This window comes from Pelobates fuscus, chromosome 4 (genome assembly GCF_036172605.1).
Source record: "Pelobates fuscus isolate aPelFus1 chromosome 4, aPelFus1.pri, whole genome shotgun sequence".
NCBI classification, from domain to species: domain Eukaryota; kingdom Metazoa; phylum Chordata; class Amphibia; order Anura; family Pelobatidae; genus Pelobates; species Pelobates fuscus.
The window spans coordinates 51769298-51795943 of record NC_086320.1 but is presented as its reverse complement, the minus strand read 5'-3'; the positions used below and the strand labels follow the sequence as shown (position 1 = coordinate 51795943).

At 40.5% G+C, this 26646-nt stretch overlaps 1 protein-coding gene across 2 annotated transcripts in view; it reads right to left on the bottom strand.

The window, feature by feature from the left end:
• The window catches only part of OXR1 (oxidation resistance 1), a 520724-nt gene that overhangs the window by 409987 nt on the left and 84091 nt on the right, over positions 1-26646 (bottom strand). For both annotated transcript variants that reach the window (XM_063451172.1, XM_063451173.1), the window contains exon 2: positions 21294-21358. In XM_063451172.1, coding sequence (XP_063307242.1) covers positions 21294-21310 — 17 coding nt within the window. In that variant the 5' untranslated portion in view covers positions 21311-21358. The remainder of the gene's footprint in view (positions 1-21293; positions 21359-26646) is intronic.

The window sequence follows — 26646 nt, the reverse complement described above, 5'->3', positions numbered from 1 at the left end:
TAACTTAGAAGTGTTTATCTCCTGCAAATTCTAGGATGCTTTATACAGAGCATTTGCAAGATTCCAATTTACCAGAATGTGCAATAAAGGGCATTTAAAATTAGATCTGTGCAAACTGAATGTAGGGAGGTGTGACTAGGACTGCTTAAACAAAGTGAATTAACTCCCAAACAGCAGTGAATTGAGAGGTGAGACTGCAGGGGCATGATCTATAAACCAAAACTGCTTCATTAAGCCAAAGTTGTTTTGGTGACTATAGTGTCCCTTTAAGAAGGCTGGAGTCTATAGCTACAGGCTATGACTATCAAATCCAACAGACAAAATTCAATAGTTGCCTTTAAAATGGACTAGAATTTAAATAAACTACAAGGCTATTCTAATTTTTCGATATTAGTTATACTAGCATGTTGTTGCTATTTCTTGACTTCTGAATCTAGACAAGCAACAGGAGTATGTAGAAAGTTGAAGTCAGTTGATTTTATGGTCATGGTTTTAATAAAATCTCCACAGGGAGAGATTTTATTGATCCATAAAGGAACAAGCTAGTGTTAGGAATACTAACTCTAGAGCATTACACTATATAGTTAGATTCAGCTCCCCCACAGACGTAAAAAAACTAAATAATTTTACTTACCTTCTTACATCAGCACACTGGTCACTCCTCCTCACGGCCAATCCAGTGCTTCCTAATAGAAAAGTTGGTGGTGAATGCTGGTCCTGCAATCTTTACAAGACCGCTTCCAGGAAGGACCTCTAGTGGCTGTCTAGAGTTACAACCACTAGAAGTGGCATTAGACAGCAATGTAAACACTGTGTTTTGGGTTTTTTTTCAGGAAAACTCCTTAGACTGCTTATCTTACAGGTTCTGTAGTGGTTCTGGTGCATTTGTCCTATTAAATCTTGCGTAGACAAAGAGAAAAAGTAATCTGTTTTTCTTTGCCCACTTTGCCAAATGTCTCTACTACTCCACAATTTAAGAAAAACAATCATTAAATACTGTATTGAACAATTATTTTTTTTACCTAAATTAATTTGTGAATATTGGCTTTAAAGCAACAAAATATAATCACATCTAGGGCAACTTTTATTAAACACAGGTGGCTGTATAATTATAATCAGAACTTCAAGCCAATGAAGACAACTAGACAAACATATGGGTACATTAATTATTCAGCTCCCTAGTTACACAAGGCTGTATTTAGCATCACGAAGACATTCTTCAGTCCACAGCTCACACCGTGTTATCGAGCCCACTAATTGTACATGCCCCTTGGAACAATAACCTGTTCAGGTCTGAAGGAATGACACAGGACTCTTGCAATAAAACTGGATTTGTTTTACCCTAATTCTAAAGCTGTTGAGCAAAATCTAGAGATAGCAGACATAAAACTTTAATACTTATTTGAAGTTAAGATCATCTCATAAAACAGCAAGAAGAACAATATCGATACGAAAATATCTACAAATGTGTCATCACTATATTGAAACACTTCTGAATAGTGCGGCCATTGTGGCAATAAAAAAAAAAAAAAATGCATGTCCATTGCATAATGTTTCCCATTAGAGCAACGTGGTTAGCTTTTACATATTAATCTTTTGCAAACCTTATAAACGGAGCGACTTGCCAGCTTTTTAAAATATATTCTTCTTTCTTTCCCATTTATTCATTTTTTTTTAGCCAAGTATATTATAATATATATTCTTATTATATGGTTTAAAGGGACATTATAGACACCCAGACCATTTAATCTTATTGAAGTTATCTGGTTGCATTATACCTGTCCCCTTAAGACTGTAATGTTTTCATTGCAGGGTTAAGACTGCTTCTAGTGACTGTCCAGAGGCGCTTCCTGCTGTTTCACAGAGTTCTGCATGAGGACAGCCAGTGTCTTGCACATTGCCTAATGCACGCGTGACACTCGCTGCGCATTAGGATCCCTCTCGTGATAACTTCAGACTAGGCGGAGACAGAGCCAGTTTGCCACTCCAAATATTGTGCACTACATCTTCCTTAATGCTTTGCCAGCATTATGGGAAATGTAGTCTACATCATCTGGAGTGCGAAAGGTTGCCTACCCCTGCTCTAGATTTGATTTTACCCAATTATCATACCTAGCTGAGTCCCTCGCTCACTGGCCACAAAAGAGGCAAAGTTAGCTGCAATTGTAGCGGTAAAGCACCAAACTTGGATTTAACTTTGAAGGAAATACATGGATACTGAAGGAATATATATTTCTACGCGTCTCTTATTAAACCAGTTATATGCTGTAAATCTCTGGCAAATTATATTCGTGTCTGGCAGTCTGAGAGTTAAGGATGTCTGGTTAGTAAATAATTTTTGTGTTATTTGAATTGCAACAAATCGGATGCACATATTGCACATGGAATTATTTGAAACATCTCCCTGATTAGACAGTGTCCATTTTTGGCACACATCAACACCTCTCATTGTTCAGCCTCAGGGATTGCTGATTCCTCACAGATAGAAAACAAATCTTCCAAAATGATTTTGCGGTAACTATATGAACCATCAGGAAGGAACTGAGGAGGATTATATAGAGACCACATTATTGACAGCAGGACAGTACATTTAAGATAAATGTAATAGGAAACAATGCTATATTATAAGGTTAGTAGGGATGTTAGGGTGATAACTATTTAGTTGTATGAGTAAATAAAAAACACAAACAAACAAAAATAAAAACACATAAAAATAAATGACCCAAGGGCTTTCTCCATCAAGCTATAAATCATTTATACTTGATACATTAATGCCCTTTTTTTCTACCAAAATGGTGTCCCATATATATTTGCCCATTTTGATATGTTTTCCGAGCTGTAGCTAAAGTTTACTATTCTCCTACTGTGTATTAGCCCAGATCACAAAGTGTGTGATTTGTCAACTTTCCTTTCCCTTTAAGTGCACTTTATATTCTGGTACATTGCTGTCATAATTACTGTATCGTCATGCTCGACCCTCAATAACATAATGAAAACCAAAATTAAAAACACCCAGTTTGTCAAAGCACAGCTTGGCATATAATGCAAACAATATTGCGGTCCATCATACCATCCAAGTAGGTCTGTGAGGGAACAAGTGTGATCACAGCCTCATTGAAGGAATGTCTGTTAGTGCGTGTTCATCATTGTAGAAGTAGATGCCTCAGCATACATTTGCTCCCAGCATTGCAGCATAAAAAAATTGGTGGCTCCAGCATTCACACATGCTGTCAATGTAAGTGTGTTTTATACTTATCTCCACTGCACCTCTGACTATTTTTAGCTTGTCCATAAGCAGCTCCACATCATAACTTTGTTAAAATAAAAATGTTTAAACAAAACCACATTTTTTTTATGTTTAACCCTCCAAAAATGTTGATATACCCATCTAAGAGATAACTGTGCTGTATAAGTCTCTTTAATGATTACGTCTCTACAGTTTCCTTTCTTCCCCAAATGACAGCTGTTTGGAGAAGGTGTTTGGTATCTTTTAAAAACACTCAGTCTGAGTGTTTCTGACATAAGAAATAATTTGTGATGTCACTTTTCATTGGGACATTTGAACCTGGACCCACAGAGGTGAGGCATGCACTGACTCCATGATCAGTGAACCCACTGCCAGAATGTGGTTAAATTGACTTTAGATTTAACTTCATGTGAACACTGGTCTCATAGTATCTTTGCAATTACTGCAGGGGTGGTGGCTAACAAATCAGGTCTCTAATATAATACGCTATTTACACACTGCATCTTTTTACTTTTTTATGACCATAGACTCCATTAGAGCCTTTTATTTCACTATTAAACTGACTTCAATGGTGGCAACAATCATAAAGTATAAACACACAGGGTCAATATAAAGTAAATATTATTGGAGACTTGAGTCAAAGGGACATTCAATGCACCCAGACCGCTTCAGCTCATTGAAGTGGTCTGTGTGCAATGTCCCAGTGCCACTTTGTCCTGCAATGTAAATAATTGCAGCTTTAGAAAAATTGCAATAATCACATTGCAGCACTAAGACTGCCTCTAGTGGCTGTCAATCTTCCGGGATATTACCTGACTTTTGGTCGTGTAACTGACACTGGACATCCTCACACTCTGCATGAGGACTACCAGCATCAGTAAATTTCCCATAGGAAAGCATTGAAGCAATTCTTTCCTATGGGGAGGGCTAAATGCGTTGGCAGTGCTCGCCACATATGCATATTAGGCTGCCCCGTTAGATGGCATTGAAGGAGGTGGAGCACCGACCCAGCACCAAGGGACTGGAATCAGGTGATGTGTTAAAATGTTTTTTTTTAACCCTTTCTGTGCTGGGAATGGGTGCAAGAGGGAACTATAGTGTAAGGAATACCCTTTAAGTTTCCAGTGTCCAGTATAAGCACTCAATGACTCTCCTTACTTTTGCTTAAGATGTATAAATCTGATAGGGATCATCTATGAAGCAGAGGAAATAAAGAGAAAAAGGCATTCACCTTAATAACGCCAAAGTCTAGATCACCCAGGGCAGAATAATACATATCACAAGTATGATAATAAATTGGCCGCGATAAGCATGCACATGACCTTATATACTCACAAATTACTATTTAATTTACCATCATCTTTATAATCATATTCTGTCTTTGCCACTTTCCTTCACTTTTGATATGATGTCACCTCTTTGTCAACTTCCTCATCACAAGTTGTTTTTTTTCACAGATTTGCGAAAATGAAAAATTATTGAGCCTTTCTTATTTTCCTCCATTTCTTAATAACATTGCCAAATAACAGTATAAAAAATATATATATTTTGTAGGGTAAAAGGTAAAGTAACAGGGACTTTATACACAGAGCAATTTTAGAGCAACTCTTCTTTATATATAGTCTGTGGCCGATAGTAAAACCTGCATGCAGTGTGAATAACGTTAAGCATTATGTGTCTAGGTTTCTCCACGAATGTCTCAGGATATTATGATTTATTCGTCTATTTGATCTATTTAGAAGTCTAACTGTTTTGACTACCTTATTGACAACCTTCATAGTGTGAGAGGGGCACCAGGGCACCTCAGGCACCATAACCACTAAATTGTGATGTAGTGGTTATGGTGCTTGCAGTGTTCCTATAAGAAAACTTCACCAATGATCTGTAATATCTGAGAATACCAGAAAAGCAACACCTGCTGCAAATATTTAAACCATTCTGGTTAAAGTGAACTCCATGCAAATGCACATTTTATCGGCTGTTTTTTTGCCATCGTTCAGTACGCAGTGACAATTTGATTCAAGAAGTGACAAATACATAAGCAGTTTAAGATGAAAAGCATGATTTCTGCCATGTAGAAATCAGGTGCATGAGGACACAAACATTAGCATCTATTAGCTCTCGCCATTGCTAGCTGGAAACTAGAAACATTATATCTCGGAGTGTCAAAATAGTAAAAGAAAACCATTATTGTTCTAAATGACAGGTAGGCAATCTTTGTCACTCCAGATGTTGTGGACTACATCTCACATAATGCTCTTAGAGCTTTAATGCTGGCAAAGTAAAAGAGTTTAAGCATGCGTGGGAAAAGGCTATCCTAGCTATAAGATAAGGCCAGGGACTAATGAAAGTATTTAGAAATTTGGCCAGACTAGATGGGCCGAATGGTTCATTTCTGCAGTCACATATTATGTTTCTAAAGCATCAGGGGATATGCCGTCTACAATATCTGGAATGCCAAAGGTTGCTTTCCTCCTTTGGCATTCCAGATATTGTACACGGCATATCCCCTGAGGCTTTAGAAACATAAAATGTGACGGCAGATAAGAACCATTCGGCCCATCTAGTCTGGCCAAATTTCTAAATACTTTCATTAGTCCCTGGTCTAATCTTATAGCTAGGATAGCCTTTTCCCACGCATGCTTAAACTCTTTTACTTTGCCAGCATTAAAGCTGTGAGAGCATTATGTGAGATGTAGTCCACAACATCTGGAGTGACAAAGGTTGCCTACCCGTCATTTAGAACAATAAGGGTTTTCTTTTACTATTTTGACACTCCGAGATATAATGTTTCTAGTTTCTAGCTAGCGATGGCGAGAGCTAATAGATGCTAATGTTTGTGTGCTCAATATAATGTTTTATGTTCCCAATATTGCCAGGTATCACATTCTATTGTATGATGGCTAGAATTAGGAACCAGGAGTGAAATGTGTAGGCCTGTTAGAAACTTGGCACATTTGCATATTCTAGAGTACCCATGTGTTTTAACCAAACTCTCCTAAATCAATGTATATAGAGGGTACATTTTTATTTGCATTTGCAAAATTTACTTTGTAAAGTTCCAGAAGTCTTCCTTTCTGGTATTCACTCGGCAGAAAATCAATCATTTCCACTGTGTCTTGAATTAGACCTTCTGCCATAGGGGAACTGGAAATGCCAACTTCTCCCTCCTCCATCACTGTATAAAAGTCAACATGTCTCAATGCTTAGAGACAATCGTGTGGACAGGTAGGTGGGTGGAGGGAAGACTTAAGAAAGAATACAGGATTTTAATGCAGGCTGCAGTAACAGCCTGAGATATTGGTATTGTAAAGACAGAAGGTTTAACCCCTTAAGGACCAAACTTCTGGAATAAAAGGGAATCATGACATGTCACACATGTCATGTGTCCTTAAGGGGTTAAGCCAAGTACTAATATTATATTTGAGCACTATCCACATGCATACACTATTTAAACACCTTGATTGCCAATGTGGGAAGCTGATATCCAATACTTTTATTAGGTTCACTACAAAAACCAAATATTTGGTATATAACATTTCTATATTTTGGTACACATATTGCATGCAGGGCCGGACTGGGAGAAAAATTCGACCCGGGCATTTTTTTTATCACAGTGGCCCACTAAGAAGGGGGCGGGGCAGAGAGGGTGTGTTTCGTCATCACCAATGACAAACACGCACCCTCTCAAAGTCAGCATGTTGGTTCAATGCTCTTCCAGGGTAGACCATGCGCAAAGCTCTGCTAAAGAGCTCTAGCATGAGAAAAAAAAGCCCTGTATTTGTTCTGCACAGTGCAAGCAAATGTAATAACATGCTTGCACTGTGTTTCCTCGCAACTTGTCTCTGGTGTCTCTATAAATGGATACCAGGAGACAAAAGGGCCAGGAAAGAGTATTGTGCATGTGTTCGAAGCCTGCTTGTGGGATTGCGCATGTGTAGAGTGAGCTGATTGTGGTGTGGTATTGTGTAATAAGGTTGGTTTTAGTCATGTTGTGTTTTTGGTGTAATGTAATGCATATGGCTAGGGGCTGTAGAGAATGTGTGTATAGGGGATGTAGTAAGTGTGTGCATACAGGCTACAGTGTGTGTGTGTGTGTATAGGTGATGTAGTGTTTGTAGGGGTTGTAGAGAGTGTGTGTTTAGGGGTGTAGTATGTGTTTGTTTACAAGGAATCTGGTGTGTGTATAAGGGATCCAGAGTCTGCATGTTAGGAATGTAGTGTGTGTGTGTAGGTGGTGCAGTGTGTGTGTGCATACAGGAGTCTAGTGTGTGTTTGAAGGACCCAGAATGTGTATGAGATCTAGTGAGTGTGTGTATATAATGGATTCAGAGTGTATAAAGGTGTATAGTGTGTGTATATGATCCAGAGTTGGGTAAGGGATCTAGTGTGTGTCTGGAATGTAATGTGTTTTGGAGTGCAGTATGTGTGTGAGGGGTTCAGATTGTGTGAGGGGTGCTGTAGTATATATATATATATATATATATATATATATATATATATATATATATATATATATATGTATTATGAATATGTTTGGAAGTATTGTGTGTGTGTGTGTTTGGTTCAGTGTGTTCTGTGTAAAATAAAAAAAAATAAGCAGGCATTATATCCCCCCTCCCTTCTTACCTTTAGCCTGGGAGGGGGGGACCGGCACAGTGGTACCTGGGAGAGAGAGTGTGGCGGGGGGGGGCGGCACTCTCACACCATCCCTGATGGTCCTAGTGGTGAGTGAACTCTAGCCTGCGGGATAGAGCTACGCCGTGTCCTCCTCTCCCTCCCCAGCCGCATGTCCATTCAAGTGGGCCGGTGAGGGAGATCTTGGATCTCCCCACTGGCCCGTCGTGGCAAACAGCGGGGCCGGCGCTAGGATAGTGCCAGCTCTGCATAGACTGGCAGGGGATATCCTCCCTTGCTGGCCTTGGCCAATGGCCACCGCGGCCCACCGGGCATTTGCCCGGTGTGCCCGATGGCCAGTCCGGGCCTGATTGCATGTAAAGAAAAATGATGTATGCTAATATTTTAGACCCTATGTGAAACAGTAAAACTTTCTGTAAATGCAAATATCTTAAATACATTTTAACCCTGGGCGAGTGGCACTTCATTACACGGAACACCTCAGTCCCGAATCTACCATGGGCACGACGAGGGTGCTCCTCTAGATCCCCCCCTTCCCCCCTTTTTTTTTTCTCCTTCTTCTCTCTCTGTTATTGTGCTCTTTCTACACCACTGGCTCTCTTTCCCTGACCCCACGCAATAATCTGTCCCCATTGCCCGTGCACACTAGTTTCAACAACAGTCTACTAGTAGGGTATGGTGGGCTGGGGCCTCAGGTGCTATGCGGATGCTCCGCTAAATCGTCGCTGCCCTCTACTATAGACTGAACCTACAGATTTTACCGCCCGCACGACAAAACAGGGCCCGCGCGAGGCAATGGGACCCAATAGAAACCCACTATTCCTCAATAATTTATAGGACGACGAGTCCCCTCTCCGATTTATATCATCAGGTCAGCCTTACCACAGATGTTATAATAGCCCCTATCCGCTTCAAAGATACTCCTTGGCTGTACACGGCCATTATGATGACTGGCGTATCTTGACCATACACTACACAGTCACTACCTGGCTCACACAGAGTTGATAAACCTACCCCTTCGCAACCGATTATAAGATACAGATGTTTACATATTTACTACATGTACCGTAACAAAGTTAACAATGTTGCTACTGTACTACCTTCTAAGTGTTAATATTGTTTTGGTGTTCATTACTTTATATTTATATGGCTGCTCCCGCTGTTGCGAGACCTGCGTGTCTCCTATTTTACTATCCTATCGCATTGTTATACATTTCCGGTGACACAAATAAAAGCCGTTTGAACACTAAATACATTTTAAATCTATGTAAATGTGCATTTATCAGGTATTCCTGAACAGCAATCTTTACACAAAACCACTTTGTCCCATAATAAAGTGTGAGCTACTTATTCAAATTTTCTTATTAATGTTAAATTTCTTATATATTTTAATAACTTAGTAAAGTGCCTCACGTTGAGGGTCTCAATCTCACCATTCTTTAGAGTGGGAACTCTTCAGTTCTGAATGTTTGCAATCAGTATTAAAGGACCATTCTGGGCACCATAACAACTTCATCTCAATTCATAGAACTGTGTGAGAAAGGTATGTATCTTTCTCACACTGTTTTATAAATAGGGAGCTAGTGACAGGCTAGAGTGTCAGCTGACGCTCCTAGCTTATCAGAGACGCCCAAATATGAAGTTTCCTGATTGAAGCCTTCAAACCATCACTAGACCTGGACAGATTGGACAACTGCCATCTTCACAACTTTGGGGTTAAACCATTTAGAAATGGATTAACTCCTTAAGGTAAGACATTGCCTGGGGCATCCTGGTGATGATTCCCAAAAGTGAATTTACAGTTATTTTGGTTTACAATTAATAATATTTAATTTTTTGCAAATTTATTAACTTGGATTCTTTCTGGGACTGAAATTATTACCATAATCTCTGGGGCACATTTACTGCAAATTAAAAAAAAATGTTCCACTTGAGGTATTAGCTAATGAATATTCTGAGGCTTATTCCACTCAGATAGTTGCCTTGATTAAGATGCTGATTGAAAGCACATGAAAAGTGCAGCCTTTCAGTATGTAGCATTCATATGTTGCAAGGTGGAGGTGAAATACCTAATCAGTGAATTATTTTGAGAGTCCTCCTTGATGTTGGGAAACTTAATGAAAACACTTTTCTAAGTTCACAGTAGTTTTCAGGTCCTTTGGATCATACACACGTCAAAGCAGAACTGACTCACATGCATGTCACCTTAAAACCTAGCCATGCACAGGTACAGAGACATTGTAACCAATGGAGCCAGGGCCATTTACATCGACACTGTAAAGCTAGCAACAGAACATGCATTTGTCACCACTGATAGACCACAACCACGTGTCACCTCTACATACCCACAAACAATTCAAATCAACAAAGATGGACAATCTAAGTTAATGGGTGTCACTGGAGGTGTTGCCAAGGGTGGGAAAGTTCTGAAAAGTTTTAGATGATTTACTAATAAAATGTATGCACCTCCAATGTAATTTAGAACAAGGATACTGTATCTAATTTACTCAGAATGATTTCTAAACATGTTTATTGTAGTTAAAGACACATTACTGGGAGTATTATTGCTGCGGAGCTCTGTTATACACTCAGACACACCAACAATATGAAGCTCCTAGAAAAAAGCGACATTAAGATAGAAAAGTGGGACAGAGCGATTTCGGCTGGAAATATAAGTTGTCCCCCCTAAATAGGGACACCTGGGAGGTATCCCTCTAATAGACAAGCCGAGTGACAGTAAAGGAGAGCAGCACACAACAAAACCACTGTGAAATGTAGATGTAGGCAGAGAGAATGGATACAGTTCTAAATATAAATCAGTTACATGAAGTGTTAGGATGAGATCATGGCTTGTCAAATTAAATGCACCCTGTCAAGTAGAACAAAACGGATGATGTATAGTTAAAATGTCATTAAATGGTGGTTAATTATCAGAGCCTTTCTTTATTTTCAGCCCTCGTGGTTGGTATACAGACTAGGGCAGCACCTTAACAGGAAGATAAATGCCAAACCTTCAGCATTAATTCAGGTGGAATACTACCACTCAGCTTTGTAAAAAAAACGATACCAACTCTGCCCACTCTGTTTTCCCATTCAAGTCCTTGAAATGCCCCCTCTGCACCTACTCAACTTGCACCAATGACAGCTCATACACAAGCCTTGAAATCTGCTTCACACGTGCAAATGCGTTTCTACCACGTGCAGCAGCCAGTTCATGACTTGCACTGCTTTCTGTCCTATGTGCTGGCTCTCAACTACGTAAACCTAGTGCATATCATGAAAGGAGAGTGTAAAAGAAAGAAACAGATCATCAATCATTAATAACATGAATAGTTATGTGACCTTATTTTGTATTTGACCACAATTGTCACAGGATGTAAAGGGCTCCCTGCCTCCCTCACCGTCTAGCAGCCCGGACCGCAATGGGGCTGCATTACTATAGGTTCCGGGCCACATGCGGCCCAGTAGGTTGGATGTGCCTGGCCTAGAGCATGCTTAATTTGATTTAATTTGGTTTAAATAGAATATGATTTGTGAGTAAATGTTAACCAATCTACAAATAAGGACCATAAGTGGACTCTGACAGGGCGTATGCATTGATCACTTAGACTAAAATACATTTTCTGTAGATTTAGGGGGAACACAAAATCCCACACCTATCAACATTATTATCCAGCATTTATTGATGAATCCAGTGCTTGCTTTTCAATATAAGTAGGATTATAGCAATTTCTGTAGGTTTACTTTAAAACTTCTGCTGTCAACTTTATTTGTGCAGACCCTGACAGTTTGAAGGAGGAATACTAGTACATGTCATGCTATCTTCAATCTGAGAAGGTCACTGTACATGTGGACAACAATAAAAGACATCCTGGAAGATATCACTGCACACATATCTGACAGCAAGCTTACCTATATTGCTTTTTTCTCTAAACTCTTTATATTATTTCTTTCTGTTTTGATGTCTACAACATCAGTTACATGGTCCCTCTAAGCCCTTTAATAACGTTGGTATTATTGCAAAGTTGATGGGGCAGGTAATACCTACACCCACGTTTAGCTCTGAGAAACGCTTACAACTGCAAGACTTTGTAAAAATCCAGTTGCTCTAAGACAGCCCTCAGGACTGTCCATCAGGTATCTAGAATGCTATGTTGCGAGCTGCCTGACTCAATTTTGTCAACGTAGATTCCTTCCATAAAGAGCTGATCCACAGCTGCATGCATGCATTACTGGGAGCTCTGCCAATCACTGCACGCAGCCAGCTTCACAAAATGATATAGTGGACTCTGTACCTTTAAAATATTCTACTATTATTTGTGTTAGCCAATAGCAGCAGTCTTACAATATTCTTGACAATGAGTACTATACGCACATGCTTTTTGTACAAAAAATATTTTGTGTTAAACCTAGATTGTTGTAAAAAACGTCTTTATTGTTCATTATTATTTCAGTTTACCAGTTGCTTCTAGTGACAGAATACTCTGGACAGTAAATACTGTGTGCATATTCGATTTGTGTAACACTGAGAGCATATACCAATTAAGTGATAACATGGAGAGTATAAAGTATTTCTCAGACCAACATCCTCTACTCCCTGCTACAAAACACAGTATCTTTCAGCTCTGCAAAGTAATGCATTGATGTGCAACTGGCTGTATTCTCGGAATGGGAAGACACGCTTGCAGAAAAGAGTATTCCTAATGAATTATAGAACACTCCAGTTAACTTATAAACAATGTGACCTTTTATTCTTGCTGTTGCACTCCAAATGTAATAAACAGAAAACATATTTAAATGTACATAAACTGTCACAGTGAATGTCTGCTGTAATTTGAAATTCATTAGGAAATAATTATACTGTGACATATCTTCATGTATTCTTATTGATCGAATGAGAGCAAACTTAGCAGGTTAACTGGTGGTGATACATGATAAATTATTGTTTTATTTTATATTTCTTATATATCACGGTTGGACATTTGCTTTAGCCTTGATTGGTAAATAAGCCTTGTAGATAAGTGTAAGCATAACTCTAAGCTTAGGTGAACCTGTTTTCCACACATCTTCTGGACTACAAGTTCTGTACTACAAGTTCCGGACTACAAGATATGTTGTATACATTACGGTCTAAAATGTAAACATCTGCCCCGTCCATACACGTACTATGTAACAACCCCTCAAATTGCCAATGCACATTAGATGTTGTGGTAACGTGTCTCTGGCGCCGACATGCCGAGATCCCCGACGGCCTACTCGGACGCCAGCAACCTTACGTCAGTCTCCGAACCGGCGGCAGCCCCTGCCACGGACCTCTCGGTCCACAAAATGCTGAAGGCCATACAGACCGCCCTGCAAGTCGACCTAACTAGAATGGCGAGAGACATAAGAGCTGACATCCATGCGCTGGGTGACAGAACGTTACACCTAGAAGACAAGACGGAGGAAATCATATCCGCACACAACTCACTGGCGGACGCCTGCACTGAACTCCAAGAACAACTGAGTCGCTTAACAGACAAAGTTGCGGACCACGAGGACAGAGACAGGCATAGCAACATTCGTCTCCGTGGCATACCGGGGGAGATACCACCTCAAGATCTCCAAGCCTATGCGGCCTGCCTCTTCCAACATCTAGTCCCAGACCTCTCACAACAGGACTTCCTCATCGACCACATACATCGGCTACCCAAGCCAAGGTCTCTACCAGCAGCACTACCCAGAGACGCAATCGCCAAACTGCATTACTACATGACTAAAGAAAAAATTATGAGAGCATCACGACACGTGCACGACCTACCAGAAAGATTCGCAGGAGTCAAACTCTTCACTGACCTCTCTGCAGCAAGACTACTTAAAAGGAAAGAGCTGACCACCATCACAAAAGCCTTGCGTGACGCCAACATACCCTATAGATGGGGGTTCCCCGTCCGGCTGATCATCAGACACAATGGTACATTACCACCGAAGAAGAAGCCAGAAAAATCTTGGCAGAATGGAACATTGCTGTACCACCTCAACCTAACGGGGATACCCAAGGAGAAAAACGACGACGGCCGCTGAAAGTCCCAAGCAACTGGACCGTGGTGGCCTCAGATAAGTGACATTGCCATTCTTTCACTCCACCACATCCACCTACCATACTAGGGTGCATAAGCCCACCACTTTCTTCTACGAACACCACTTTCAGCCATGTTTTATATACTTTAATTTCTTTTTATTTACAAATTAACTCTCCTAATGTTTAACATCTGTATATATATGCCTGTACCCAGTTTGAAGTGCCTAGGGAGGCCACCAAAAAACCTTGCCGCGGTGCCGGCGCCCTAGAGGCTGGGAGCGGTCACCGCGGAGAGGGACCCGATTTTATTGTGCACACTGTACTGGGTAAACGCTCTACCTTAACCAAGAGCGGCTATTAAGATATAGCTATACACTACTCCCCTGCACATCAAGCTATTAGACCTCACCCACATCAATGACACTCACAATATTATCATTAAACACCAAAGGACTAAACTCCCCAAATAAAAGGAGGCTAGCACTAGAGGAGGCCAAACAACACAAAGCCCACATCACATTCTTTCAAGAAACGCATTTTAAATGGGGCCACCGCCCTAAATTCTGCTCCACACTGTTCCCCCATGACTACCATTCTTGTTACAAGAAAAATGAAAGAGTATCCATTTTAATCGGTAGAACTGTGGCATTCTCACTGGTCAAAAAACTTGGTGACAAACAGGGAAGGTATCTCCTGCTTCAATGCTACATAAACAATGAGCCATACACCCTCCTTAACCTATATGGCCCTCATACGAACCAAATAGAATTCCTAGATAACATTTTTGCAATAGCTAACAGATACAAATTTCGGGAACTTATTTTAGGAGGAGACACCAACTTCCTTATGGATGGTTCACTAGATATGACATCGGCCCACAAACTCACTAACGCATCCACACGCAAACAAAATAAAGTCACTTCGGCACAATGCGACCAGATACTTCACAACAACTTCCTAGATCCCTGGAGAATCCTCCACCCCTTGGACCATGACTATGCTTTTCATTCCCCAGCACTTATACCCGAATCGATAGATTCCTCATACCAGCCACCACAATGCACAAGGTACTCCTGGCCCAAATAGGCCTGATCACTTGGTCGGACCACGCGCCAATTACTATAACTCTCACCGAACGATTCCCCATCATGGGTAAAGGGTCCTGGAGACTCAACGACTCCCTCTTGACAGACCCCAAGGTTTTTGAGCAAATAAGAGCTGAAATAATCTCTTACTTCCACACGAATATGGCCCCCGGCACCGACATGTCTATCATCTGGCAAGCTCATAAAGCAGTCATACGAGGACTTTTGATCAGAGCAGGCAGCTATGCTAAATAACAACGAATGAAAGAATACACCACACTAATCTCAGAACTGACAGACCTCACACACAGAAACAAAACAGATCCGACACAAACCCTACAGCGCCAGATCCTAGCGCTACAAACCAAACTTCGTGACTTGGAGCTTCATAAAACGACTTACATGCTCCGACGCTATAAATACAATTTCTTCTCCCAAGGCAATATAGTGGGTGCGCTACTGGCAACGCAAATAAAAACGCGCACTGTGTACTCAAAAATAGCGTACATAAATACAAACTCGAAACAAAAACTCACAAACCCGCAGGACATAGTAGACACATTCGCCTCTTATTCCAGTACACTCTACAACCTTAAAGATGACCCTCAAACTACGCCCCCTTCCTTACCTGCCATTCACGCATTCCTAGCCAAGGTGAACCTACCCAAACTCACCCCCGAAGACACTTCTGCTTTATCAGCACCATTCACTATACAAGAACTAGAAAAAACGATTGCACAAATGCCCAAACACAAAGCGCCCGGCCCTGACGGCTACACAAATTTCTATTATCAAACATTTGCATCACTCTTATCCCCACATTTAATGACACTGTTTAACCAAAGTTTCTCGAGGGGCTCATTGCCCCCTGAGATGCTGAAAGCGTACATCTCCATTCTCTCAAAACCAGGGAAAGCTCCCACACAGTGCCCCAACTTCTGTCCCATCTCCCTGCTCAATGCAGTCAAACTCTACGCTAAACTTCTAGCGAACCGTCTATCTGACATCTTACCAAAACTGACGCATAATGACCAATCTGGCTTTGTTAAGACAAGACAAGGCTCTGACAACACCCGGAAAATCTTGAACATCCTTGCCCATGCACACACCAACCAAAAGGAGGGCCTTCTCTTGGCCTTAGATGCTGAGAAGGCCTTCGACAGACTCAATTGGGACTATATGCAACAAGTTTTACAATCGTTTGGCTTCACCCCACAGATAATCTCTGGCATAATGGCACTCTACAACAATCCAACGGCGTAAGTAGCGAACGCTGGATTCCTGTCCACCCCATTCAACATCACTAACGGGACCAGACAGGGATATCCCGTCTCCCCCCTGTTGTTCGTCCTTTCCCTAGAATTATGCAGAGGCGGGCTACAAAATTAATAAAAGGAATGGAACATATCAGCTATGAAGAAAGGTTAACAAATTTAAACCTATTTAGTTTAGAAAAACGTCGCCTGAGAGGGGATATGATAACATTATACAAATATATTCAAGGCCAATACAAACCATTGTGTGGAAATCTATTCACAAACCGGACTTTACATAGGACACGAGGTCATGCGTTTAGACTAGAAGAAAGAAGATTTTGTCTAAGGCAAAGGAAAGGTTTTTTTACTGTAAGAACAATCAGGATGTGGAATTCTCTGCCTGAAGAAGTGGTTTTATCAGAGTCCATACAGATGTTCAAACAGCTACTAGATGCATACTTGCAAAAACAGAATATTCAAGGATATAATCTTTCAATGTAGGGTAATAACTGCTTGATCCAAGGATAAATCTGACTGTCATTCTGGGGTCAAGAAGGAATTTTTTTCCTAGCTTGTTGCAAAATTGGAAGTGCTTCAAACTGGGTTTTTTTGCCTTCTTTTGGATCAACAGCAAAAAACATATGTGAGGAAGGCTGAACTTGATGGACGCAAGTCTCTTTCAGCTATGTAACTATGTAACTATGTAACTATGTAACTATGCAACCCCTAGCCTATATCATCAGGCACCACCCCAAGATTAAAGGAATGCCTGTAGGACCGAAAGAATACAAACTTTCTATGTTCGCTGATGACATCCTCCTGTCGTTGAGTGACGTGTCAACATCACTACCAACATCTTATGGACCCCCAAAATGCTACGCCCAAAAACTAAAACCCTCTTCCCCATCACAGAGCTAACCATACACCAATGGGACTCGCTACGCAGCAAACATGATAACACACACAAATTCCACCCACGCACCCCACTAACAGCCCTGAAAGCAATCTCACCCTGGCTATCACTGAACTCATGGGTCAAACTAGGAATCACCAAACTGGATCAAATTATGCTCCATGACACCATTAAACCATTCTCGGACCTACAGAGAGAATTTAAATTAACCCCTTAAGGACACATGACATGTCTGACACGTCATGATTCCCTTTTATTCCAGAAGTTTGGTCCTTAAGGGGTTAAACAACTCCTCCATCTTCCCCTATATGCAACTTAGAAGTGTAATACCCTCTCATGTAGCGCATAATCCAGTGACCAATAACCCAAGCTCGAAAGAGCTAGAAACCCTACACGACAGATGCTGGAGAGACCCAGCCAAACCTAAAACCCTCACTCTTTGCTACCACACAATCCTGAAATCGACACCACTGCACACTCCCATTTTCGTGGCCCAATGGCGCGCAGACTTTGGAGAAATAATAACAGACCAAGAAGTGCTAGAATCCCTTCAAGCGCTCAAAGGTCATACACAGTGCTACTCGCACATCGAAAACCCACAAAAAGCTAATTTACAGATGGTACCTGACCCCCCACAGGCTCCATACAATGTATAAAACGGTTTCACCGTACTGTTGGAGATGTGGCAAAGACATAGGCACGATGGTACACATTTAGTGGGCATGCCCACGCATAAAACCCCTATGGGAAGCGGCATCGGTGGGCATCACTATGCCAACTATAAACATACGCACAGGGCTCTTCCTCTCCTACCCACTTACCAATACTACTCCTACGAAAAAATGTCAGCAAAAAACTGCCCTACAAAAACAACACTTTCAAACATCATGGGCGCCGTGGGTGGCCATATGGGCAAACCACACTGATAGTTCAGAAAATATCGCACCACTGGAAGTGCGCAAAAAAATATACAACACTGCTACCACCACGAAACACTCAAAGTTTAATACTGGTCTACCTATGTTCCAACGGGTAACCGAACTTGGCACATGGGTACACTGAAGACATTCACATGCCTGCCCGGAATAATTGATGATGCTCCACTGTAGTATCATGTTATATACCATACCGTCATACCATGTATTACTGACAAAGTGCATATTTCCTTTACCCTCCTCCCCCTTTTTTTCTTCTTTTTGTAATCCCTCCCCCCCCCCCCACAACGTTGTTTACCACTTGTACATAGTTCTCACCATTTGAATTGGAATTCATCCAGGGAAACATGAAGGCTCATGGTACATCCTCACTTAAACTAACATAGCAATGTTAATAAAGCGAGGCCACTCGATTGAGCGCAAATTATTCAGTTCCAAGCTCAACACAATGGTAATCCAGGAATTGCATGTTGATCACTATTGCAACCTATCTCACACCCTCTTCATTAATATACACCAGGAAGCGACTGATTCAATGCATTGTATGTAGAAGGTGATTATACGGGATGTAAGAACTATAACCTTCCCCTGTTACCCTTTCTATTTCTGTACCCTATTTGACTTATGAAAATAAAAATTGTTAAATTTAAAAAAACACCATCTAGCCCCCTTGCCTCCTTTTGCCTCCCTAAATATAGCAAAATCTTACTTGTATTCTGCAGCTGCTGGCTCTGCCTATGTCTGCCTCTAAAACTGCCTGCTATCTGCTGATATCATAAGAAGTGGTGGTCTGAGCCAATCACAATGTTTCCCTATAGGATTGGCTGAGTGTCAAGGAGGCAGATCAGGGGCAGAATCAGCACAAGCCAAACACAGCCCTGGCCAATGAGCATATCCTCATTGAGATTAATTGAATTAATGCATCTCTATGAGGAAAGTTCAGTGTCTACATGCAGAGGGTGGATACACTGAATGGCAGTGCTGCTCACTGTGCACCCCTGCCCCAGGAAACACCTCTAGCAGCCATCTAAGGAGTGGCCAGTGGAGTTATCACTAGACTGTAATGTAAACACTGCATTTTCTCTGAAAACACAGTGTTTACAGCAAAAAGCCTGAAAGGAATAATTATAATCACCAGAACAAATTTAATAAGCTGTAGTTGTTCTATTGACTATAGTGTCCCTTTAAGATAAGCCCACACTTTTTGTCATTGTGCTGTATTTGTTTTATTTCAATTTATACATTATTTGTTTATAATAAATTGTAATCCTCTGAAGGGGAAACACCACCCTGCTGATTGGTGTCTGCTTTACATATAGAACCTATAGGAAAAGGCTTTTAAACAAGTGAGTGTATGACTTATCCTAACACTGTGTTATTAAAGGCATTTTACACTATTTTGTTTTCTCTCTCATTTTATCCCACACCAACATCTAAGTGAAGCCAAAAAAAGGTCTCTGAAGGAAGGGAGTCCCCAGACACTAAAGACTCCACAGGCCTACATTATTGAGCCATCATAAGGGCTCCCCACGTCTGAGATGGCAATGCTACTATTATCATATCTCCCATACCATATTTCGCCCAATTATAGAGTGTCTGCACTATGATATTTTCTGTACTTTTATCGTTGAGGTCTTCTGCACACTTCAAGAATATATATCCGGAAAACATTGATTGTTTGGTATATTTTCATATAGCATGTTTTGCTATTGCATTTGATTATTGGGGTACACATTGATTTGGGGTACACATTGGATTCAAATCACCAATATAAATTAAACACTTAGCACTTTGATATTATTTTACAATTTCAAATGATAGTGGTGCCATTGAAGCACTCTACATTTTTTCCACTTTAGTTTAGGGATATAGTTGTAAGTGATCTTTAACCTCCTGCAGAGATAAGATAGCCAATTGTACTTTCCTGCAAATTCAAGGTCTTCCAAGTGACTCTGAAGCTCACATTCAGACAGGCACAGGGATAGACTTTGTTCTGCCTAGGGTTGCACACATATGAACGATCAATATACATATAATAAAAGTCATACTGATTTCTTAATCTTTTAATATCCGTGTATAGCTGCGAGTGCATACTATGCCTCCCTGCACTATGAGATAAAGCAATAGTTACAAAACGCTTTACCGACAAACGTGATTAATGCCAGCAGGTCTTAGTTGGAACCACACAAAGTAATATTCTCAATGTTCTAGCAGAGAATAAATTAAAATTCAGACTAATTAAAGTCGGTCTGATACTGACGGTGACTTGAATAGATTAAAACAAAATAAAGTGATTTATTATTCTATTGAATGATGTAGTTCAGAATCATTTTTTTTTTCATAATTACATGAACTTTTTCAAGTATTAAATAGCCATTTTATTGACAATGTGGGTGAGCAACTGTAAAGCCATTAAAGCTTAAATATATTTTTTATTTTTGTTCTTTTAATGGCAAAGTATATGTTATAGAAAAGTATTTCTTTAACCCCTTAAGGACACATGACATGTGTGACATGTCATGATTCCCTTTTATTACAGCAGTTTGGTCCTTAAAGGGTTAATAAAGAGTCTGTTGTACAAATGACGAAGGGAATGAAATATCTAAGCTCAAATAACCTCTTATGCAAAAACAGCTATTTTGTAATGTCCTTCTCATGCTGGGATATTCACTAACGTGAGTAAATTTTACATTCAGGGTAAAAACAGCCAAATTTAAAATGTTCTCCACTATCTAAGTCAGCTGTGCTGATAGTTTGGTTACTTTGGCCTTGAAATTCACTTTGCCAGAAATGAACATTACTCAGAAAGCTAAATGGAAATTCTCCCAATGACATCTATGGGGAAATTGCAAAACAGTATCCCGAGATCTGCTTACATATAATATATATATAAAATATCCTTTTTATCCCAAAAAGTGCAATGATTTTCATATCAAGCTTTCATATCAATTATCTTTATTTTTAAATCATGCATTAAATGAAGGTGGAAAGTTTTGCATCCTGTTTTACTATATTAATTAATTTAGAAAAAGGTCTATATTCAACATTACGCATTATGGCGGTAAGGCGGATTGAAATAGTTTTCTTTCAATACTTTTAATAAAAGTAATTTGGAAAAATATTATGACAGAAGAATGAAAAAAATCCAATAAACTGACCTTCTTGTGCTAAACATTTTGATTGATGAGTTCTTTCACATCCACAGTCGCTGTCTTCAGTGAACCTTTAAAAAAGGAAATCAAAATTAGTTCTTGAATGTGAAACTTTGATAATTATTTAATGATATAATCCTCATTGACACATGATGCCAGTGGCGTACTAAGGGGGGGGGGGGGGCGGTTTGCCCCGGGTGCCACCAGGTAGGGTGGGGTGCCATGACCCTGGTCTGGGTGCTGGCGGAATATGTGTGAGCTGTGTTGGCCGGCACTGCTCACATACGCAGAGACCAGCAATTACCAGCTGAACTGGCCGCAGGGAAGGAAAGTGGGGGTGGAGCTAATAAAAGTCAGTGCAGAGCCAAACTGGCAGCATGGGCGGAGCTTAACACGGCCCTTACCCGCTGCTGTTACTGCTGCACATGGAGGTAAAGCAAGGAGAAATCCTTGCTTTTTCAACTAACAGACTCCAGGGAAGGATTTCAGTGAATCCACTCCTCCTCCAGCCCACACTGTAAATAAGAGTGTGTGTGTGTGAAACTCTCTGCCTGCCTGTAACTGTGTGTGTTTGTGTGTGTACCTGTCTGGCCGTGACTGTGTGTGACTGTCTGCCTGTGACTGTGTGATGCTGCCTGTAACTGTGACTGTATTTTTGATGTGACTGTAACTGTGTGAGTGTGTGTGACTGTCTGCCTGTGACTGTGTGCATGACTGTCTGTGTACGGCTGTTTGTGACTACCTGTAACTGACTGTGTGTTGAACTGTCTGCCTATAACTGTGTGTGTGACTATGTGTGTGTGACTGTCTGCATGTGACTGTGTTATGTTGCCTGTAACCATGTGTGTGACTGTCTGTCTGTGACTGTGTGTGTGTGACTGTCTGTCTGTGACTGTGTGTGTGACTGTAACTGTGTGTTTTTTCAGAGGAAATGCAGTGTCTTCCTGGCTCAGGGGTGCATAGTAAGCAGCCCTGCCGTTAAGCGTACCCACGTTCTGCATGGAGACGCTGAATTTTCTTCATAGAGATGCAGGAGGTCCTGCTTGGGCAAAACGGCATTTGGCCCGCCCAATGCCAATTTTAGCCAATCCAGTGGATTGACTAAAAAGCGGCCATTTTGATGATGTCACAAACAGGGCAGAGCCAGCACCGGCGGGCCCGCTCAGTGCTGGAAATAAGGTGAGTTTTAAACTTTTATACGGGTGCTAAGGGGGGGGGGGGGGCAAGCCACCTATATGGTGTGTTTAGCACTATAGGGTTAGGAATACATGTTTGTGTTCCTGACCCTATAGTGATCCTTTAAGTATTAGGGAATGGTGGTATTAAAGCGGCACTGTCATATCAAACTTACTTTTCTCCTATTTTTCCTCTTCTCTTCCTTTGTTAGAATCTGTTTTTCTTTACTTCATTTCTGATATAGTTTTCTGCTACTTTGTGTTATCTATTTTTCCTACACTTAACCTTCTTTATTGACCAAAGGAGGAGTTTAAGTCTGCTCCATTTCCTGTGTAAAGTATAGACTGGACAGCTTAGTGGAAGCACATTTTTTTTATAGTATTTTTTATAAATTACTGCTGCCTTTCCGTTCAGAGGCCAACTGTGTTTCATTGACCCTGTATGCACATTGTACAGTGATAATAAAGTTGAATCTGAATTTGAATCTGATTCTGAATGTGAAGGTAATGAAGGGCATTCTTGGGGTGCAGAGGGGAAAGGGGGTAACAAGAACCAATGAAAGAAGTGGGGTTTGTAAAATACAAGGTTTGTAAATAAGACTAAGAAGACAGTAAGGAACCAGACAAACAGGTCCTATCTAGTCGTAACTACAAACTGTCAGCGTGTCCATTTCCATAGCTTCTTTACATTTGACAATAGACGGAGGCAGCTCACTATTCCAGAGACTCGCTAATTCTTTTAAACATTAAAAGCAGATGGAAAATGTCATTTATAAATTGCAGCTCTATTGATTTCACAGATGAGCAATAAGCTGAATTCAACCATTAATGCTGATAATTGCCAGAAACATAAAAATACTTCAACACACAGAACGCACAAACATCTGTACTCAAAAGGTTGCAACTATTTGCAAAGAAAGGTTAAACATCGTTTATGTAATGGAAAAAAATAATGAAATAGAAATGTTAATTTATCTTTTGTTTTCAAGGTTTTAGTTAAGTGAAGTGACAGCAGCGAAAAAAACATTTCTTCGGAAAAATGACTATGCAAACCATCATAGAATCCATGAGAGCCTTCTTCAAGCAAAAGTGCGTAGAATTTACTGTCTTCTTTGCCAATAGAGTATTAGCCATCCTTGCCAAGCTGCTACAAATGATGTAACTATAATTAAAAATGTGAACACTGGCCTCTATCTCCTTGGACAAATCTGCATGGTATATATAAAGAACACAGTTAAAGTCAAGGCACCATAACCACTTCAGCTCAATGTAAGTAGTCAAACAGTTTTAGAACCAGGGGCGCTCCTCTTCTGCCTCTTCAGGAGCCTTGAGCTTACTGCTTGAGCTGAACCTGGTGATGCAGAGCTGAGCTCATTGGTCGAGAGTGATCAGCTAATGCAAAGCTTAGCTGAGGAGAGCTAATGGAACACGCTAGCAGGAGATTACAGCTCTATAGGGAAAGGAGAAAGGTGGGAGTGTCCCTAGGTAATAAGTCAGATCATTCTAAAATGGTGTGACTATTCACATTGAGAGGGTTACAAATGCAATTATGGCATCACAATGATATCAGTGTGCTCTAATCAATGGACTGCGCCCAAAGATCCAAGTCTTCCACAGCTCATTGCAGACAAATATCAAACCTTAATTTTCTAGTGAACATTATTGATAACGCTGTTTCAGCCAAATGAATGGTTTAGAAACATAAACATAGAATGTGATGGCGGATAAGAACCATCGGGCCCATCTAGTCTGCCCAATTTTCTAAATACTTTCATTAGTCCCTGGCCTTATCTTATAGTTAGGATAACCTTATGCCTATCCCACGCATGCTTAAACTCCTTCACTGGGTTAACCTCTAACACTTCAGCTGGAAGGCTACTCCATGCATCCACTACCATAATACTTCCTGATAATATTTTTAGACCTTTGTCCCTCTAATGTAAGACTGTCCTCTTGTTGTGGTGGTTTCTCTTATTTTGAATATACTCTCCTCCTTTACTGTGTTGATTCTCTTTAAACCAATAATACTTTGTAGCAAATATTTAAGAGATAGTATAGTAATGTGGTCATGATCCTAAAGTGTTTTTTTAAATAGTTGATTCCTCCAGAAATTATTCAGTAATGCATGATTTTGTTATTGCAGCTCAACTATTGCAGTTTAGGATGTCCATAAAGAGAACAGTCTGCAGATGGTTTAAATGCTTACTTAGTAAACATCCAAACTATAATAAATACTAAATAGTAAATATTTCTTTTTAAAACACCTTCCAACTCCTTCCAACTCCTCTACATTAGATTGTCCCCCTAGTCACCCTAAAATGCACCTGGGTTCCCAATATCACCTCATTATTTATTGTTTGAAATAATTTCCTAGGCACCTCCATCTCTAGATGACGTGTAGCGCATGAGCTTCATCTGCCTACACTAGCTTGGTCTGTGAAATTTAACCCGAACACAAATGGACAAAATGTCAACATTCCGTTCTGGTGAAATTTGGTCCATTGGCCGGGGCCCTAGTCTAAATGACAGGACGTTTGGGTATGGTGAATTTAGGCATCACAAGAACCTGGAGGAGGATGAGTATTGTGGGAAAACTTTCTTTGACACAGGAAATGGAGCTGACCTAAGCTCCTCCTTGTGTCAAAGAATATCAACACATAAGACAAAGTAGTCCCATATTTGTCTTATGTTTTATATAAAGCTAGATCAGAAATGAAGAAAAGAACAGATTCTGAGAGAGGAAGAGAAGAGGAAGCGATTGGGAAAATGTAAGTTCGGCGTGACCATACTGCTTTAATAGAGAGGTAGTATATATATGTATATTAAATTACGTGTGCCTTAAAGACCCCTGCACCTGAGCAACTGGTGGTTAAGCATTGCCAATGTATCCCAAAACTAGAACCTTGCTGAGTATGCCTGACTGCGTGACATCCTACACAATTAATTAAAATCTGTTCTCTCAGTCTGGGGGAACATATATTAGAAAAAGGGCATCACTGCTATAGAATTCAAGAATACATTATATGAGCTTGTATTTGTGTGTTTGTGTGCCAGTTTAGAAATAGTATGAGTAATAAAATTGATGAGGCTATTAGTTGGAAATCTATACACAGGATTTTAGAATGCCAAACTTTTCATTGGTTTAGAAAAACAAAAAAGTTGCCCCAGAAACTAGCAGATACACAGCTGCAAACTGTCAAATAAAACACTGTCAGTCAAAGTTACTCTTTTTTTCCTCCAAAAATATGATTCATAGCAAACTAGTTAATTTGTCTACGTAACACACACACAAACACACACACACACACACACACAAACACACTGTATTTGCTTAGAAGGAAAGATGATTAAATTGGACCTTCTATTATCAGCGCACTTTGCTTAGTAACATAGACTTTTTATGTGATCTCGCAAGGACTAAACTTGGAAATTTGTGTGGGAACAAATTGCATTTCCTCTGGATTTGGGTAAATCGGACGAGCATGTTTGTCTTGATTCATGATTTGGAATTCCACCTGTGTCATCTTAAAAAAATAGATACCGTATATACTCGAGTATAAGCCGAGTTTTTCAGTACATTTTTTGTGCTGAAAAACCCCAACTCGGCTTATACTCGAGTCAATAGTCTGTATTACGGCAATTTGCATTGCCATAATACAGACAGGGGCTGTGGGGGCTGTAGAGAGCGTTACTTACCTCTCCTGCAGCTCCTGTCAGCTCTCTCCTCCTCTGCTCCGTCCGTTCAGCACCTCGGTCAGCTCCCAGTGTAAATCTCGCGAGAGCCGCGGCTCTCGCGAGACTTACAGTGTGAGCTGACAGAAGAGCTGAACGGACGGCGCGGAGGAGGAGAGAGCTGACAGGAGCTGCAGGACAGGTAAGTTACAGCTCTGCCAGCCCCCCTCTCCCCTCCACTGAACAATGCCACTGGACCACCAGGGAAGGAGAGCCCCCCTCCCTGCCATGTATCAAGCAGGTAGGGGGGACAAAAAATATATATATAATAATAAAATAAAAAAATAATTAAATTAAATACAACAATAATAATAAGAAATAATAATAAAAAAAATTAAAATAATTAAAAAAATAATAATAAAATTGCCCACCCCACCAAAGCTCTGCAACACACACACACACACACACACAGCACACATACACACGCTGCACACATACACACGCTGCACACA